At 53.3% G+C, this 18,733-nt stretch overlaps 7 protein-coding genes across 7 annotated transcripts; 4 read left to right on the forward strand and 3 right to left on the reverse strand.

The window, feature by feature from the left end:
• Positions 1-283: 283 nt before the first annotated feature.
• Positions 284-1,649, reverse strand: HMPREF1120_00667 (ornithine decarboxylase; the record flags this gene model as incomplete). The annotated part of the gene is made up of 2 exons (XM_009154668.1): positions 284-1,308; positions 1,364-1,649. The coding sequence occupies 2 exons, from the start codon at positions 1,647-1,649 to the stop codon at positions 284-286; spliced, it is 1,311 nt and encodes a 436-aa protein (XP_009152916.1).
• A 952-nt stretch (positions 1,650-2,601) lies between these two features.
• HMPREF1120_00668 (uncharacterized protein) lies at positions 2,602-3,706 on the reverse strand (the record flags this gene model as incomplete). Its single annotated transcript, XM_009154669.1, has 2 exons — positions 2,602-3,199; positions 3,246-3,706. 2 exons carry the CDS (start codon positions 3,704-3,706, stop codon positions 2,602-2,604), a joined length of 1,059 nt encoding a protein of 352 aa, XP_009152917.1.
• Positions 3,707-4,228: 522 nt separating this feature from the next.
• HMPREF1120_00669 (uncharacterized protein) lies at positions 4,229-5,509 on the forward strand (the record flags this gene model as incomplete). The annotated part of the gene is made up of 1 exon (XM_009154670.1): positions 4,229-5,509. One exon carries the CDS (start codon positions 4,229-4,231, stop codon positions 5,507-5,509), a length of 1,281 nt encoding a protein of 426 aa, XP_009152918.1.
• A 727-nt stretch (positions 5,510-6,236) lies between these two features.
• On the forward strand, positions 6,237-8,293 carry HMPREF1120_00670 (AAT family amino acid transporter; the record flags this gene model as incomplete). Its single annotated transcript, XM_009154671.1, has 5 exons — positions 6,237-6,785; positions 6,845-6,987; positions 7,046-7,280; positions 7,380-7,489; positions 7,558-8,293. The coding sequence occupies 5 exons, from the start codon at positions 6,237-6,239 to the stop codon at positions 8,291-8,293; spliced, it is 1,773 nt and encodes a 590-aa protein (XP_009152919.1).
• Positions 8,294-8,466: 173 nt separating this feature from the next.
• On the reverse strand, positions 8,467-11,857 carry HMPREF1120_00671 (uncharacterized protein). The gene has a single exon (XM_009154672.1). It carries the CDS (start codon positions 11,245-11,247, stop codon positions 8,677-8,679), a length of 2,571 nt encoding a protein of 856 aa, XP_009152920.1. The 5' UTR covers positions 11,248-11,857; the 3' UTR covers positions 8,467-8,676.
• On the forward strand, positions 11,628-13,007 carry HMPREF1120_00672 (ribosome biogenesis protein ytm1; the record flags this gene model as incomplete). The annotated part of the gene is made up of 1 exon (XM_009154673.1): positions 11,628-13,007. One exon carries the CDS (start codon positions 11,628-11,630, stop codon positions 13,005-13,007), a length of 1,380 nt encoding a protein of 459 aa, XP_009152921.1.
• Positions 13,008-14,875: 1,868 nt separating this feature from the next.
• Positions 14,876-17,722, forward strand: HMPREF1120_00673 (uncharacterized protein; the record flags this gene model as incomplete). Its single annotated transcript, XM_009154674.1, has 3 exons — positions 14,876-15,129; positions 15,183-15,630; positions 15,695-17,722. 3 exons carry the CDS (start codon positions 14,876-14,878, stop codon positions 17,720-17,722), a joined length of 2,730 nt encoding a protein of 909 aa, XP_009152922.1.
• Between the last annotated feature and the right edge of the window lie 1,011 nt (positions 17,723-18,733).

Here is an 18,733-nt window from a genome sequence, read left to right on the forward strand (position 1 = left end):
GCAGTCACAAGAATTGAATCATCCCTGCAGGATTGCTGGGAGAACTGGTCTATTACAAGGATCGGTTAAAGTGGTCAAAGGAGTGTGATATGTCGGTCGGAATGGCCAAAGGATTGTGTAATAACAGAAAAGGAAATTCTCTTGCGATCTCAAAATCCGAGGATCGTGGGTGATGTCAGCCTGGTGTGTTGACCTCCTACATCCCGGTTTTCGTTTCATCGGCCCTTTCGACTTGTCCGCATGCCGTGGAATGCCCGTTCGTCGCTCATGGCCTGTGTGTTGTTCAATATCCGAGAAGTGCCGACGCTCCAGGTTCGCTAGAAATGTAAATCACCTCGTGATCATCCTTGAACCCATTGAATCTGGTGGCCGAGCACTTTGTGTAAGCTCCCATGTTCTCAAAGAACAACCAGTCGCCGATGTCGACCACTCCAGGCAAAAAGTAGCGGTCGGCAATCACATCAATACCGTCACAAGTCGGACCCCAGATGGAATATTCCGTCATCTTGTCACCGCCAGCCGCGGCGGAGAGGATTTGCGGGACAGGATGCTGATGATCAAAGATGATGTTGGAGAAGTTGCCATAGACACCATCGTTCAGATAAAGCATGTACCCTTTTCCACCTTCGCCATCAACAGACACCTCGCGCCTGGCTATCACATGTGTTGCCAGCGTGAAGGCCGTCGCGACATAGTAGCGGCCAGGCTCGGCAATGATAGAAACATTGTGTGGGAAATGCTCCTCCAGCGCTTCATTCAGATTGGCCGCAAACAGTTCAAACGTCTCATCCACAAAGCCGCCACCCACATCGAGCATCTTGAGGTCGTAGCCAAGCTCAGCTGCCTGATTAAAAACGTGGCGGGCATCTTTAACGGCTTTCCCAAAGGAGCCCGGGTCGCTGGCGCCGGAACCAACATGGAAACTCACCCCAACGATATTGAGGTCGAGGTCGCGGGCGAGCTGGAGAAGTTCTGCTGCGTCTTCCAGGCTGGCACCATACTTTGCACTGAAGCGGCATAGACTGGCCGAATCATCGGTCAAGATCCGGAGCACCAACTCCGCTTCCGGGAAGCATTCCTTGATCTTTCGGAGCTCGTCTGAATTGTCAAAAGTCATTTGGGTGACTCCGAGCTTGCGAGCATGTCGTAAATATGACTTGGTCTTGCAGGGTTGAGCATAGATGATGCGGCTAGGTGCGATGCCCAAGCCAAGCACAAGGTCGATCTCGGCCCGGGAGGCACAGTCGAAGCCGGTGCCCATCTTGGCCAAAAGGCGGAGCACCTCGGGATCCGGGTTACATTTGACGGCTGATGAATGGTCAGTTCGTGCTTCGGTAATAAAAAAGATATCGGACAAACTCACCGTAAAATGGCTTGACACGAGCGAGGTTGAGTTTCCAGCGGAGGTGTTGGCGGTAGACTTCCCCTAGGTCCGCCACATAGAAGGCATCTTCCTCCCCTGGTTCGCAGGTGTCGACGTTGACACGTGCAATTTGCTCCTTGAGGACCTTTTGGATGAGAGCCTTTGAGGCAAAGCCAGTCACATCGGATTCGACGCCATGATTATGGTCGATAAAGTCGACTTTACTGTCGTTCAAGATGGTGGTTTCTTTGTCGTCAATGGCGATAGCAGAAGGTGCCATAACCATACAAAGATTTATCAGGATTGGTCAATAGAATCTCCAATGGGTGTTAGGGAGGTTTCCGGGACTCTGCTCCTATGGGACGTTGGCTTTGCCTCACCGACTCTCCCTCACGAGGAGGAAGAACCTCTAGTGGCGACCTATGCGGCAGCTTAGGTTGGGACGATTGCTGATCCGGAGGGTTAAGCTGGAACAACAACAGTGGTGTAGCGGTAGAAGACTTCAGCAGCAGGTGGTGGACGAGTGTTGAGAATGTGTCGATGTTTGCCAGAGGATGCAGTTTGAAAACGAAGGCAGAACGACGTCGAAGCCGTCTTATGGGGTGCCTTTGGGAACAACCAAAGGCGAGCTAGACAGATTTCGAGGTAGAGTTGTACCTCATTGAAATCGCTGAGATTCGGTTGATAAGAGTCGGAAAACAAAAGCTCGAGCTGAGTAGCGGTGACAAGTCAAGGTGAAGGTGGTAAGAAATGATGAGCTTGAGTGTGTAGGTTTCAGTTGATAGAGGAATTTTATTACTGGCCTGACGACAGTTTGGTGGGGGGCAATAACGGGAATGCCGTCAAGAAAATAGCCTGGGGGCCTCGGGCACTGAACAAGCGGCCGTCTTTTCCCGCACTTTAATTCGTGGAAACGGACACAGATCGAATCGAATCGACTGGGACTTTGGAACGAGGAAATTTTTGTTGTGTGCGGGAATTTGACCCCCCTGGTGGTGACGTGTCACGTGACCGGAATTGCCCTGCCTTGGTTGTCCGTCCACACAATATCGGCGTGGACAATACCAGCGATGGCGAAGTTGCCTCTGTTAGACTGATACTCTCAATGAAGCGTTGATAGAATAGCCTGGACCATGTTCTCGAATGTCGCGGACGGAGCAAGGACGGTATAGGACATATAGGAGGTATAGGACATATAGGAGGTATAGGACGGTATGGACGGCTCATGATGTCTATCGTCAAGCGGACTGTAGCCGATATGTATAGAACTCGCTTGTGTGAATATCGGCGTCAGATTCGGTGACCGTGTGAGGCAGTGGTATGTTCATTTGTTCCACTATCACAAAGCTGGTCTGTTGCATCCGGTCGAAAAAGATCGTGTCTGCCTCATGTCGTCGTTTGAATCCCACTAGGATCAGTACGTCGGGTGTACGAGTGGCCAGCTGTCTCAGAGTCTCTACCAGGTGCAGACTGCTGTCTGGATTGTAAATGCAGTCCGAAACCAAGACAAGATCGTAATTCGCATTGGTACTATCATCAACGCCTGTAGACCAGTCTAACACTTGGGACTGGATAGTCGAGCCTGCTAATGGCGATGCACAGCGAATGTTGCTGGCCAAAATCTCCTGAGAGTCATCAAGGTCGGTAAGGAGCATGTCACATTTGACAAGCTGCGCAAGAGCAATGCCAACAGTTCCACATCCAGCCCCAAGTTCCAGCACCTTCAGTCGCCTTACCTTACTGGTCTTCAACAGAGCGGCGGTTTGGGACATGCCCTCGACAGGGACAGAAAAGAGAGCTTGTGAAAAATACATCAAAAAGCCTAGGCCGGCATCCCTTCAGTTATTGTCAGTCAGTTCATGTCTGAGATCGCAACACATACCAGACATGACGGGCGATGCTGTCACCGGTCTCCTCCCACATTCGAAGGAGGCGTTTGTTAGGAAGCAGTAATTGCCGTTCCACGATGGGCTCGGCACGTTGCTTGTCAGCTAAGACGAAAGCATCGCTCCATACATCAAGAATGCGAGGCACAGCCGAAGAAGTGGACGCAGCAGTCGTCTCATGGGTGGTGACATGAAGGCGGGCAGGCCGAGAAGCATACTTGCCAGGACAATTGACAGTGAACTTAAGAGCCCTCGAAGAAGCCTGCCAGTGCACGACTTCGGAATGAAGAATACCATGAGGGCGGTTGGCTTCTACGACCTCCACGGCAAGATCAACATCTTGGCTGTAGTAAGCATCGCCCAAATCAGTGGTGACTGCAACGACTGCAGCGATATCGACAGTCTTCTTGCCCGCCTGCGTCTGCGGAGTTCGAAGAAAGCGAATGTAGTGGACCATCGCGAGGATGGCCGGAAAGGTGGACAAGGACGTGAGCGGAAGTCAGATGGAGGATAGCGAAGTGGGAGTTGAAGTGGGATGGAGAAGTAGTACCGTCGGCTGCGACTTTCTTCTGCAAGACTCTTGCACAAGGCGGCCTCTTCGGCGTGAGAGTTTCTCCGGCAGCGGAGGCAATCACGTGCAGAGATATTACACCGTTTTCGTCGAACCAGGTGTGATTTCACCGGACTACCAATAGTAGACTAGTGGTCAGTCCATACTACTAGTGGTATGTAGTATGCCGCCGTCAACTTCAACAGCGACCCATTTTCCCGCTTCAAGTTGTATCGCATTTCCCTCCAGCCTCCATCCCGCCCCCAGACAGCCCCAGCGCTGACAGAGTTGTTCAAAGGACAGTCTCCCCAAGCATGGCAATTGCGAGCTTCGAGCGCATGGTTCTAGCGCCTCGATTCAAGTCTCGCCTCTGTTCAACCGCGCTGGAAAACGTTCCTGCGACTTGATGACACAAGCCCGTACAGAACGATGAACAACCCTGAATTCCGTCAGACCCTCCACAATCTCTCCCATAACCTCGAATCTGCCAACCAGACAGCCCAGGAGAATATCTACACCTTTACACAACAATATATCGACCCCTGTCTTTCCGGACTCAAGTCCTGCGTTTACGATTGTACCCGTCCGTGTTTCCCTGGTCGAGAGGATAACCTGCGCCGTAAGCGCGGGAGGTCCCGTGGCCGAGCCGAGTTCAATTTTGACTTCTACGAAGCCTGGGACGATGAGGAGGATCTCACGGAAGGTGCCCTTCGATGGAGCAATGACGAGTTGGACGGTCTCCTGGCGGGCCGAGGCCCGGGGCCTGGTCAACCGCGCAGGCAACGGGCAATGAGTTACGGGACCCGTGGGCGACGGAACCCTCAGCCGGATCCCAGTCAGGACCCGACCGTTATACCCAGCTCGTCGTATTTGGGTTTCTTGGAACGCTTTCCATGGAAGATTGGGACGCGCAAACTGCGTTACAAGCCTTCGGCTGCGGACTTGCAGGAGAACCCCGGAGGTCTCCGAGTCAGTGACCATGAGACAGAGCCCCTGATAGAAGAGCATGAGGAGCATGACACAAAATGGACTAAGGGCCATAATCGACAGAGAAGCGACACCGCCACCTCCAGGTCGACCATGAATTCTCTCAGCTCTAGAGGAGATCTAATTATGGGTGATGAGGAGGAGGATGCCGTCCCCCTTGACGACGAGTTCGCGGTCATGTTGACGCGCCGGATGACCAACTCAGGCTTGATGGAAGACCAAAGCAGTGGGAAGACAAGAACATCTGGAGGCAAGCGGCCATCAGCGTCCCGCCGCGGGACCCGCACCCCTTCAACCAAATCACTGGCCAGTCCCGGTGTGATGAGCCAGCGATCTTTGTCCCAGAAAAGTATGGCACCCGTCTCCCCGAGCCCGCTACGAGCACAATCCGAACCACCTACAATGCTTGACCTTCGACAAGAAGAGGAGCAGGCTCGACAGGAGGAGGAGGATGAAATTAAACAGAAAAGAGAAGCCGCCTACCACCTTGCGCTGGAGCGAGGATTGAGCTCACGAAAGGCTCAAAGTCTGAGGGATGTGGAAGTCACGCCTGACCCTGCCAATGCAGAACAGGACGAAAATGTTCCAACCAATGCAAATGTACAGGAAGATGATTCATCGATGCCTGGGGATGGGTCCGCAGAGACGAATGTTTTAGCGGACCCTTTTGGGCCTACAGTTGCCAGCGACCGCACGTCTGAAGACGCGACTCAACCGCCTTGAATGTTCATAACAGAGACTAGTGATTCAATGGCCGAGGACACTGTCCAAGAATCCTCCGGGCGTTTTGTCACGGTTGCAGAGGCCTCCTGCCTGGGCGATCGAAAAATCAGTCCCACAGGGCATACCGGACATACCTACATCAGGGGCCGCATAAGACGGAGCGGAGCATTTGTTGGATGGCATGTTATACTGTTTTTTTACTTCCTTTCTGGTATATAACGACTTGATGACCAGTAGTGGATTGCCCTGGAAGCACAGAGCTTGCGGAAGAGGGCGATTAATCACCAACCGTGCATGGGGGTATGCAGGGTTGGTATAATGTATCGGTAGCTTTAAGTACTGTAGCAGTGCTTGTATACCAGCATGCTTCAATCAGGGCTTACGAAGGCTTGAAACATTCCCCGGCATTGTTTGCGCTCTTGTCGTGTGCACGCAAGGCTGTGTATTATGTCATGGCTGCCTCTTCCGCGTCGTTATCGTCGTTATCGACGGCAGAGAACGACTCGAACTAGCTTATCTCCCGCCTTACCAGAAACAACACCGGCACAAAGGCGCCGCCTCGTGCATCTGCACTGAGTTGCGCGGATTGCGCTTCTCGCCTTCAACTTGAAGTCATTGCCAATCGTGCCGTTGTCGCCCGTAATGCGAGTTCGTACCGTACCGCAGCCGTCGACAGACCACCAACTCCCACCCTCTGCCTGGCCATGACCCAGGCCTCATTCGGAAGATGGACGACAAGAAGAGCTGGAGTCCCGAATACTCTCCCGGACCGTCGGCGCACGAGGGCGACATGGCAAACTTGGACATCAAGAGGAAATGGTCTCGGCGCATGACGGAAAGTTTCAAGCGAAACCGCAACGCGAGTGTGACCGACGCGGCATCCTTCAGTGCTCACCACTACGATGCCGAAGCTGCCGTGCAAGCCACTGCGCTGTCGCCTCTGTTACGCCGGCTCAAAGGCCGACACTTGCAAATGATAGCCATCGGCGGCAGCATTGGAACCGGCCTGTTCGTGGGGAGTGGTAAAGCGCTGGCCTACGGGGGGCCTGCTTCCTTGCTACTGGCGTTCAGCCTGACAGGCGTGATGATGTATTGCACCGTCCAGGCACTGGGCGAACTGGCAGTGCTGTTTCCGGTCGCCGGATCATTCGCAGCTTATTCGACTCGATTTCTCGACCCGGCATGGGGGTTCGCGATGGGCTGGAATTATGCAATGCAATGGTTGGTCGTTTTGCCGTTGGAAATCGTCGCCGCTTCCATCACGGTCGACTACTGGGTATGAATGCCGTTGCCGGTTTTTGTCGTGCAAGCAACTGACCCGAGCGATGTGTGCAGGTCCAAAATCTCAGACTCAACGCCGCTTGGGTGGCGGTGTTTTTGGTTCTTATCGTCACGATCAATTTCTTTGGCGTCAAGGGATATGGCGAGGCGGAATTCGTCTTCTCCATTGTGAAAGTTACCGCCGTGATCGGATATATGTATGATGAGACCTATTCCAAATCGGAGAGTCGGTCTGATTTACTGATACTGTCACAGCCTGCTCGGCATTCTGATTAATATCATGGGCGGTGTTAATAGTTTTGGACAACCCGATGGCAGCTACATGGGGTTTCGCCTGTGGCATCATCCTGGAGCCTTCCACAACGGATTCAAGGGCCTGTGCAGCACGTTTGTCACAGCAGCTTTTGCCTTTGCCGGAACCGAACTCGTCGGTCTCGCTGCCGCTGAGACTGAAAATCCAAGGAAAGCATTGCCGACCGCCATCAAGCAGGTGAGTTTCAATACTGCCACTGCTCTGCTACGCCAGACTTTCTTCGATCATTCTCGCGAGATTTCTGTTCGCTAACATGAGATACGTACTTCCCTGTAGGTATTTTGGCGCATCACTCTATTCTACATTGTCAGTCTACTTCTCGTTGGCACGTTGGTTCGGTATGACGATTCTCGCCTGTTGAACGGCAAGAGTAGCGCCGATGCAAAGTACGTATCCTCACCCCTGCCTCGTCCAACTGCATTTTGACATCTGGACACCACTAACACAAGATTAGAGCGTCCCCCTTCGTCATCTCAATCCAAAACGCCGGCCTGGAAGTCCTTCCATCAGTGATGAACGTAGTCATCATGATTTCCGTCCTATCAGTCGGCAACTCATCTATCTACGGCTCCTCACGCACACTAGCCGCATTAGCCGAACAGCGTCAAGCGCCCGCTTTTTTGGCGTACATCGACCGCGCCGGTCGCCCATTATATGCCATCATCCTCGCATCGTCGCTAGGCATTCTGGCTTTTCTGGCGGCATCACATAAGCAGGAGGACGCATTCAACTGGATGATCGCCCTCTCGGGCCTCAGCTCCATCTTCACATGGGCGAGCATCTGCTTAGCACACATCCGATTCCGGCACGCGTGGCGCATTCAAGGCCACACGCCCGACGAGCTGGCGTTTCGGAGTCCAGTCGGCGTAGTCGGGTCGTGGATCGGATTCACGTTCAACATTCTCGTGCTGGTTGCGCAATTCTGGACGGGGTTTAGCCCGGTCGGATGGCGCGACAAATCCACTTCGGAGCTTGTCATCAACTTCTTTCAGGCGTATCTTGCTGCTCCGGTCGTTGTGCTCATGTATCTTGCTTACAAGATCCTTTTCAAGACCAAGATCGTCAAGACCCGTGATATGGACCTTTTCACGGGAAAGCGCGAGTTCAATGTTAAGGTTCTGGTGGCTGAGGAGCGCGCCGATCGGAGGAATTGGCCGACTTGGAAGAAGTTGTATAAGTTTTTTTGTTAGTTGTACGTACAGCCATCTAGGACTTGTGAATTAATACAGTCTAGCCTGAGGGATAGCGAAAATACAGAGGTCCAAATGTCAGTTAGAAGCGTTTTCAATGGAAGTTCCTGCATGATTTGCGCGCACGCCGGTCTCATGTATACACACCATACCTAGGTACTTAGTTAGGTAGTCTCCAAGCGACGGTCAAGGAAGGTAGTGTAACCATGTGTAACTGTCCATCCTACGTACAAAGTCGACGTTGGACTGAATTGCTCTATTATTTGTCACACGATACCAGACTTAAAGTAGCCTGGCATATGAATTAAGATTATTGAGGGTGGATGTATGTGATTCCCGAACAACTTAATGCATGCTATACCGGGCTCAAAAACTACAATATGCTATCTTGACCGCCTCGAACCGCGAATGGCGGCAATGGCATTCCTCCGATGCGAGCTCTCAGCGAACAAGGCCTTGATCAAATCCACGACTTCGTCCTCGCTAAACTCGAGGCTCAACTCGCCCTCGGTCCAGAGGTACTTGATGTCGACGAGCGAGCTCTCGAGGATATTGATGAGATACTGGAAGCGAAGCCAATTCGAGACATAGACGGCGGTCATCGGTACTGACTCGGCGCCGCCGCTCTCCCCACGTTCTTCCTTCACGTCTCGTGGAGCATTCGAAAGAAACAAGTCGTCCAAGGACGCAATCTGCTGACATAGCGCAGTGAGGCGCTGCGACTCGGGTTCCGAGATGTCGTCCATGTCTTCAATGGAAGAGATGACTTTGGCGATGACCATGGTGAGCAGCGAGCCGATACTCTGCATGAGAGCCGAGGTGGACAAGACCGGTTTCCAGAGACGGTGGAGGGTGCGGATGCGATCGACGACGGCGGAGACGGCGTTTTCGATTTCTTGCGAGTATGGGAACTGGGTGCATGCGACAAAACCCTGGGCGCCTTCGAGCAGGTCCCAAATGATGAGGCGCTGGGTCTCCATTTCCTTGGAATAGGCTAGTCGGGCAGACCGCTCCATTGCTTTGATGTCGGAGTCTAGACTGGGTGGTCTAGCCGTGCCAGCTGTGGTTTCCATGCTATCGCGCAGCCGCTCGGCAATGTATAATGAGTCGTTGTACCGGTGTAGATCGGTCAGGGTGGGCGAGGCGCCGTAGTAGCTCGGTGCGACTGCGCGGAACATGGCCAGCGCTAGGGTGGGTAGGGCTAACAAGCCTCGAGATGCGGTGGAAGAGTCGAGACTTTGATGCTGCTGCGTGCCTGCCTCGAGCAGGGTTTGTGTGTCTTTCACGTCCCGCTCGATGATGTCGACTATCTGGTCGGGAATGTCGCTGATGCTGTATACCTCGGTCAAAGTAACTTCCTGCTTTGAGCTGGGTGGCTGCTGTGCTCTATCTCCCGCATCCGGCTTTTGTGAAGAGTGCGGTTTTGAATCTTCTTTCGTCTCCTCTGGACTATCGTCACCCCAGCCCCAAGCATCTTCAGGGTCTCCTTCCTCTGTACGGTCTGTGGCCTTGCTCGTATCCGCGCCACTGCTTACTGCGTGACCGTCGTCGTCTTTCGACTGATCTTCGTCATCCTCGAATCCCCAGGCACTAACTTCATCTTCATCTTCGGCTTTACCTGGGGTTTGCCCTATGGAGCTGTCTTTATTGTCCTCGTCCCAATTGGTGTCCCAATCATCATTGGCGTCGTCTTGAGACTCGCCTTGCTTGACAGCAGTGGCAACGACTTGACGTTCAACTCGTTCCACCTGTCGTAGAGCCCCTTTTGAAGATGCAAACGCTTTTCGAACAGCGTCTAAAGTCGCTGCTTTGCGCTTGTTCAACCAAGCCCGGGGTATGTCGTCAATCCAGTCCTGAAGTTCTTTTTGGCCCTGCCACCCATGCGCTTTCAGTTCTTCCAATATCCGGTTTACCTGTTCTTGCATTGTATCAAGTTCGCCAAATATTGGTAAGTCTGTAGGGAGACTAGGGTTAAGCCAATCAAGCACCAGAATCGTCATCATGTCAGGTAGAATCGCTTTCACTATGACAGATTGCAAGGCTCCGGATAAAGATGAATGCAGAAACCGAATGAAATCAAGTATGAAGGAGAATACGGCCTCCAGAGCTGCACCATCCTTGTTGAGCTGGATATGTATGCCACGCTGTGACACATCGTAAGTGGCTAGTTTGAGGCGTGAGGACTGTCGTAGAGGCTGTAGCACAAACGTTCGGAGTTTGTCCAACAAAGGTTCGACCGAGCCGTGCGGATCCCCCAGTCTGTCCAATGCCTGCAGAAGAGTGGCAGAATTGGTCGAGTCTGCGTCAGTCTCGGTAGGCGATGCCTCCACCGTCACTTTCTGTTGTTCCTTTTTGACCGTGATTTGGCTGTGTAGTTGGTTTTCCAGCTGAACGAGCGTCTTCAGACACAGCTCATCCTTCAGGTCTCGAACCAGAGTCGACGTTCGCGATTTCAGGATATGTGAAGTGTCGGCGTCTAGTTCTTCCAACTTTTGGGCAGCTGTGCATGGATCTTGTCTCCCAAGACAATCCTCCACCTCTCTCAAAGACTGTGTTGCAGCTGATACCTTTTGTAGTTCTCGCTTCAAGGTTTCTGTGAAGTCGATCTCCGATTCCAGGAGTTCCACTTTGCGCTGATAGTCCACAGCTTGTTCTCTCAGAGCCTGGACTTGTTCATGTTCTTCGACAATGCGTTGTGACTCCAACTTGCATCTTGCAATGTCCTCCTGGGCTTTCCGCGCTTGCGATATCCATTGAGCCACATCTCCCGAGTCGTCTTTGCTAACCGCTCTGATCTCATCACTGAACTGGCGTCGCGTTCCCGAAATCTGACTAAGTAGCTGTGGTATGAGTTCGGAGGATAGGTCAGAAGTCAGGAGGTCTTCGGACTGCGGAAACGTGCCATTGACGATCGATTCGCATAGGACATCCGAGGCGTTGTTTCCGGCTGTCATGTCTTCATGCAAGCAGTTGTAGAAGGCTAGACGTCCCCCTGTTCCTCAGAAGATATTATAGACGTCTTGTCTCGTGTCGTGCCCGAGGTGGATGGGTTATTCAGGGTACTGTAACCACCAACAACCACTGCAACTGTCTGTCGTTGGTAGACGTGACATCAAAGGCCAATCGGTGCCAGTGGCATTTGCATTGGCAGGCTGCGGCCCGCTGCGGTTTTGGGCTGCACCGTAACTCGAGTGCAGCGGTTGATGTGCTCCACTTTATTTTTCTGTCGGTTTGCGGGTTGCGCAGAACATTTTCCATCAAGGCCTCAACTGGCTCTTACGGCCGCCTCAAGCTTGCAAACCACACTTCCTCACAGCCGGGCTTAAATCTCAAGATGGCCTCAAACTCGACAGACCCCCAGAATGCTCAAGTACGGGTGCGGTTGACCACCAGAGATGCCGACCTTGCCCTCGAAGACAACGCGCCCATCCTCATCCCCACGTCTTTTCGGCGGTATGCTTTGTCGACGCTCGTGAACAGTCTCTTGAAAACCGAAAAGTCCATCCCGTTAGAGTTTATCATCAATGGAAAGTACCTTCGCACTACACTCGACGAATACCTCAGCGAAAACGGCCTTTCCACCGAGACTACGCTTACGGTTGAGTACGTGCGGGCGCGGATCCCTCCTCAATACGTCACGTCCTTCCAGCACGACGACTGGGTCAGCGACGTCGATGTCCTGTCGGGACAGTCGCCCAGGATTCTTTCTGCTAGCTACGATGGACTGATAAGAGTATGGAACACCTCGTCTCAGGTTCTTGCTACATCGCCAGGCGCGGCCAACGGAGGGCATGGCTCGTTCATTAGATCCGCGAAATTTTTATCGCCCACTCAGGTTGTTTCAGGCTCGTTCGACCGGACAGTGAAAGTTTGGGGATATAAGGAGGAGGAGGATGGCTTCACAGCCAACCTGAAGCCCCAACTGGAACTTTATGGCCACAAATCCTCGGTGGACTCTGTCTGCGCTCATGCTGGATCAGGCCGTATACTGTCGGGATCCGCTGACCACTCTGTTGGGTTTTGGTCCAGCCGCAAAGCCGATGCACCTGCCGCACCGGAAGCGCTTGTGCCTCGCGCCCGTACGAAAGATGGCAAAAGGAGGAAATTAAATGAGTCGTCTGTGCCGCAGCGGGGGCCGCTTGCGCTGATGCAGGAACACACCGGACCTGTCTCGGGAGCGATCTTCGACTCGAACGACTCTACTGTCGCGTACTCCAGTTCTTGGGACCAGACTGTGCGGACGTGGGATCTCGTGACGGCATCACTAGTGGATACGAGAACGACATCAAGTGCATTATTCTGCATTGAACACATGCCTTCCCTGAACTTGATTGCGGCCGGCTCGGTCAGCAGAGTCATCAGACTGATAGACCCGAGGGCCTCGGCCGCCACTGTGGCTGCCATGACGCTGAAAGGACACAAGAACTCCGTGGTCAGCCTTGCACGAGATCCCAGCAACGACTACACCCTCGTCAGTGGGAGTCACGATGGCACCTGCAGAGTGTGGGATGTACGAAGTACGCAGCAAGAGAAAGAGGGCGCAGTCGGCCAAAGCCTGTACATCTTGCCGAGGGCAAGCCTTGAAGGCAAACCCAGTCCGTCGGTTGGTGACGGCGTTAAAGTATTCGGAGTGTGTTGGGATAAAGATGTGGGCATTCTCAGCGCAGGCGAGGATAAAGTGGTGCAAGTCAATCGTGGCAACGACCAGACTTGAACGCGTATCGACAAATTGATTCAACATTTATTGGATTCATTTTGAACAGCTACCCTGATGGACTCCGGGGACTGCAGCGCTGCTGCAACCGTCTTGAACCACGTTGCCCTCGGGTTCCCAGGAAAGGACCATTGCAGTGTGGCTCAGAGTCACGGACAGGGCTGCATCCCTGGGCTGGAAGGTGTATGGTTCAAGCATGTCCGGCAGCCGGAGGAACGACTGTTTGTTCCCCGGATCAAAGCTCCCTCCGGGTTCCCAGGTTATGCCATACAGGGCGTCTGAAGATCAGTGGCGGGCTTCCCAAGTGGGTTAACGAGGATTGGGTAGATTTATTCAGCAGATCTGCTGTGCTCGTCGCAAAAATAAAAATGAAGGAGACTGGGAGCTGGGAATGCCCAGATAAAAGGCGCTGGCTGGGTGTCGCACGGTGCGCTTGAAGTACCTACCTACCTTACACGTGCATTATTTGGGAGAGTGGCCTGCAGCGAGCTGAGGTCTGGCATCTTGGACCCATTTCGGGCCAGGCGGAGATGAAGTGACCGACACCAGCGGTGATGCGAGCAATAAACAATTGTGGTGGACTCGGCTGCGCTTGGAACCCTGGGGGATTGGATGTTGTAGAGGTTTATAGCGGCAGTGGGCGGAAGTTGCGACTTGCATCGCGATGTGATCGGGCTGCAGTGCCAGGGGCAGGAAAAGTCAAGCAGCAGCAGCATCATTACCTAGGGATTGTTGCATACTAGTTCCAGGTACCAGCGACTACTACTATTAGTGCTAACAAGAACCAGGCACATGCAATTCTCCTACCAATCTGGCATCTCAGCTCAGCTATGTTCAATAACAATGAAATACTCGGATGTTAAACGTATCATGTATTCTGCAATCGATGGTCATAGCGAGGAGAAGGGCTGATCACTTCTGTGCGCTGCCCCAATGTCGTGTTTATTTACATACATATTGATGCCCTAGCAAGTGCCTAGTACTAGCCCATGTGCTAGGGGTAAATCATCCCAGTCCAGGCTTCTCGGCTACCAGTCGCACGGCCGCCTGCCCCCCGAATTCCCTTCCCATACCCCCTGGGTGGGTGCCGGGCTTGACATGGCGTTGGGCTATGTGAAATAAGGTGGAATAGGGCGGGAACCTACCGAGCTGGTGGCTTGTTCACATCATGATTACTGGGATGGTGTAGGAACGTGTCTTAAAAAAACCAGCCGAGTGCAGGCACTGGTCGCTAAGAGGAGAGGCAGCATTGCACGCCGGCCGCAACCACCAAACACTACTGGACCACCACCAGTCTTTGATTTCACTCCTTCACAGCTGCCGTTGCTGTCCTCTTCATCACCCTACATTCGCTACATATCAACATATTTCAACTCCCGCACGAACCTCATTCTCTTCAAGGTGTGGCTGTTTAGAAGTGTCATTTTTTCCAGCTCAGCTTTTATCCTGGTCGATCCTCCTGGCCGCTGTCATCCCTGGCCGGTACCAAAATAAAGAGTTCACCCGCAGTCTGACACGACGCTCGGTCCAGCCACGTCAAGCACTCAGTTTCACCAGCCGGCCTTTTTGACATCAAAGTGTGTGGCCATCGTTCCTGGACATTCCGCAGACGACAAGTGGGTAAAAGTGGCCACAAGACGCTGTGTCGAGTACTCGGTAAGCTCGTTGCCTTCTCACCAGCGATGCTGTTCCTTACCATATCGCTTCATGCAGGTTGCCGGCCGCGTCCAACCCTCTCTTATGACATCGTCCTAGCCTTGTATCCCTCAGCATCTTACCCTGCGATCACGGACCGAAGTCTGTGAGATATACCGTCAGCACCCATTGGTCCCTGCCCGGGCACGTCGCAGTCGACCCAAACCATCTTCATGCCAATCAAGCTGCCTAAGGGGTTTCAGCGACGGAAATCTTCAGGCAATGCCTTGGACGAAGTCCACAATCCACCCGACTCACATTCTTCATTCAGAGTCTTGGACAGGCCGGCGAATAAGGGGACGGCTTTTGATGGCGGCATACACATGAGAATGGCCTCAGCCGGAGCACCACGGCCACCGCCGAAAGGCCACGGCGATCATGAAGAGGAAGACTTGTTTTCGGCAGTGCGCCAGGACGTGGGCAACAGGTGGGCTAGGAATCGTCTATCTATATCGTGGAGCAAAGCTAACCATGCCTCAGAGGAAGTGGTGGAACAGAGCGATCGCTTTCCACGGCTCCTTACGATAGTGGTGCTTCGAGCACGCGCCTCAGCATCTCATCCACGAATCCGTCTTCGGTGGACACGAGATCTGACCAGAACGTCCAGGGGACTAGCCAAAAGACGAACAACGACCTTCCCATTCCGCCATCATCCTCGGCCAAACCGGGTTTCTTGCGTAGTCAAGGTCGGACGTTCTCCTTTGGAATCACGAAGGGCAGTCGGGGCTCTCCCACCTCTTCCCCCGGAGGAGGCCTGCCTGCATTGAACAACAACAGAAGCCGAGCGGTCACTACGAGCACTGCCAGCACTGCGACACCTCCCCGGCTCTTCGACTCAGACCTAGCACTGGACAAGTCTGAATTAGACGGCTTTGGTAATATGTTCGACCATATTGGGTCTAGCCCTGACGCGGCGGCTCCCCGGCTTGTACAACAGGAGGTACTATTTCACCATAAACATGCTTTTCGTGTCGCAGGCTGACCCTCACCAGGAACCGATGTCGTCCTCCCCGACAACTTATCCTCCCACCAGCTATCCAGGTTCAGCCGCTATGCGTTCGAATCGAGCACCCGCGCCCAGTCCTATTCGGATTGATCGAGCCCATGTCGTCGACTCTTCTCCCTATTCCTGGACTTCTCACGACTCCCGTGAGGGCCTTATCCGATCACCTAGTCCCTCCAAAACTATCACTCAGGGCAGCCCTGCTATGGATCACAAAGTAAACTCGGCAAGCCCTCGTCACAGCCCCGTCTCGACACGGTCGACTCTCCCTTCGCGGAAGCCCGTGGCGAAGAGGACGACTTCACAACAGGAGGACATACCACCGCCGCCCCCGCCGCATGCGAAACCCGAGGAGGCCAATCTATTGGCAACAAGCCCGGCCAAGGAAACTGGACTGTCATTGTCACCAAGCTCAACTCACAGCGCGACATTCGATCCGTCCATTGCGGCGGACGCCCAAGTGGCCAACCTATATCAGGACACCAAGACTGCTCCCCCGAAGCCAGTTTCTTCGACCAAGGTCATGACACCGGCGCAATGGGAACAGTACAAGCAGCAGAAGGAGATGGATCGCAGATTGGGGGCCTTGTCTGACGACAGCAGCTCTGAGGACAACGATGAAGACGAGGACGAGGATGAGATAGAGCGCGATCGTCGAGCTGCAAAGCAACGCCGAAAGCAAGAAGCCCACCTGGCTGTATACCGCCAGCAGATGATGAAGGTGACCGGGGAAAAGGCCCCTTCGCCGAGCAGACCCGACAGTGGTTTGGAGCCTTTGAGGCATGGCAACGGAAGCTCGATGGACCTCGACAACCAGTTTGCGCATCTGATGGTGGAGTCCAAACAATCCGGCAAGAGCAGCGGAGAGGATGAGGATGAGGACGAAGATGTGCCACTCGGGATTCTAGCGGCACACGGGTTTCCAAACAAGAATCGCCCGCCCACGCGTCTTTCGAAACTGCCTTCGAATCCCAACCTTCGAAGTGTAATTCAAAGCCAAGCTGCACCCTCGGTGGTCCAACCGGCCTCAAAGGCCGCCAATCTGCCCGCTTTCGCACGACATCTACCTCCGGATCCATACTATGGAGCCAGTCTGGTAAACGCACCGGTGCGTGAGTCTCTATCCATTCATCCTGGCAGTCCTGCTCTGGGCGCTGGTCCCTCGACCGCCCATCCAATGCATCCCGCAGGCCTTGTTGGTGTTATTGCTGGAGAGGAACGAGCACGTGCCGCAAGGAGAGGTAGCCCGAATGCGTCGGGAACCTACGATCCCCCTGGCATGCCACCCCATCCCGGCATGCTACCGAGGTCGCAAACCGCCAGCACCATGTCCGTCATGGGCTACCCCGGAGTAATGCCGGGTATGCCGGCGCCCATGAGCCCTGGGGAACAAGCCCAGCTTCAAATGTCGCAGCAGATGAGTCAGATGATGCAAATGCAAATGCAGTGGATGCAACAGATGCAGCAGATGATGGTTGGGCCGATGCCTGCACAGCCAGGCATGCCGCCGGCATTCGGTCAGCAGAGGCCACAATCAGTGCATATGCAAAATCCGGGAGCTCCCCCGCCTGCTCAAAGGACTATGAGTGCTCTCAACCCGGGTATGGCCTCATGGAATCCCAACTCGCCGTTCATACCATCCATCAACATCAACGGAGGAAACTACGCCCCCTCGATTGCGCCATCGGAGCGCAGTAATATCGGACTGGCCTCGAGATACAGGCCGGTTTCAGTTGCCCCTGACCCTGAAGGATCGTCCACAAGACGTGCTTCCACATTCACCTCGTCAACTTTCCGGCCATGGTCGCAAGCGGACAACGCACCCCGCACTCCGATGCACGGAGCTAAGCCATCTGTCAACGCAATCGGCCGCAGGTCACCGCTTGCCAATCAAGAAGACGAAGACGACGAAGAAGGATGGGCGGAGATGAAGAAGAAAAAGGAGAAGAAACAGAAGAACTGGGCTCTCCGGAAGGGACAGAACCCTCTTCAAGAGCTATATCCTAATACCTCGTGACGACAGTTGACATCTTACCGATCTTCTCAAATTTGAAGCGAACAATGAGCGGCATATTTATCTGGACGATCTTGAAGGAGGCAGACCATACTCGCATTTGCGGCCTTATCAAAAGTTTCTTGGGTAATGGTATCGGGATGGTGGTTTGCTTCAATGCATGGTTGTATAGATACGAGCCGGACCGCCAAATGGCATATATATCATATATACATACTACTAGTAGTCCTTGCATATTTGCACAAATAATATTTATTTATTCCGCGCAGTAACTCCAAGCGCAGTACCTATGTGTACGGCATACTTCTACCTAGTACAGCATGAACTATGGTGTCACGGACAGGTCCACGGCCGCTTGGAGCAGAGGTGTACTCCAAAAAAGACTCGAATTCCAAGCAATTGTGCTTGGTTTTCTGGACCTGTAATTGATATCCTACTAGCCACTAGTTACGTGTTCAGTTCGTGACATATGGTCTGTGAAAGTGGCAGTGAATTGCCAAGAGAAGTCTATATAATACATAGTAGATGGAAATCATAACTTTAGGTATTATTAGTGACGCCAGGGAATGTGGCCGAGGCTGTCATACGACAAGCGATTTTTATTACTGTTACGCTGGGAGCTCCTAGATTCGACCCTCGTTAATTAATAAAGGTGCCTTGCATTCTTCAAGTTTGGACCCCGGTCGCCACCGAGTTTGCAAATTTCGGAGCACGTGAGACTGGCATTGAGCCATTCACCTCGTTTGTCGCCGACTACGGTTAACGTCTGCTTCGTGGTGTCCTCGATCTGCGGGACGTCAGACAAAAACCATCTGGCCCCAATTCTCCAGCACCCCAAACGAGGACGCAAGCGACCCAGAGTGGAAATAGTTGGCGAAGCTGAACCATCAGAGAAAAAGAAATAGAAACCAGGGTTCGTACTGCCAATAAGAAACCCTGCGACTTTCGTACCCCATATGAATGCACCGTCACCAGGCAGAATTTAGGTTTACGAGGCTATTTCTGATTTTGTCA

The sequence above is a fragment of the Exophiala dermatitidis genome (assembly GCF_000230625.1).
Source record: "Exophiala dermatitidis NIH/UT8656 unplaced genomic scaffold supercont1.1, whole genome shotgun sequence".
NCBI classification, from domain to species: Eukaryota; Fungi; Ascomycota; class Eurotiomycetes; order Chaetothyriales; family Herpotrichiellaceae; genus Exophiala; species Exophiala dermatitidis.

Coding starts and splice junctions, on each gene's coding strand:
- HMPREF1120_00671 (XM_009154672.1), bottom strand. CDS start 11,247: ATGACAGCCGGAAACAACGCCTCGGATGTCCTATGCGAATCGATCGTC.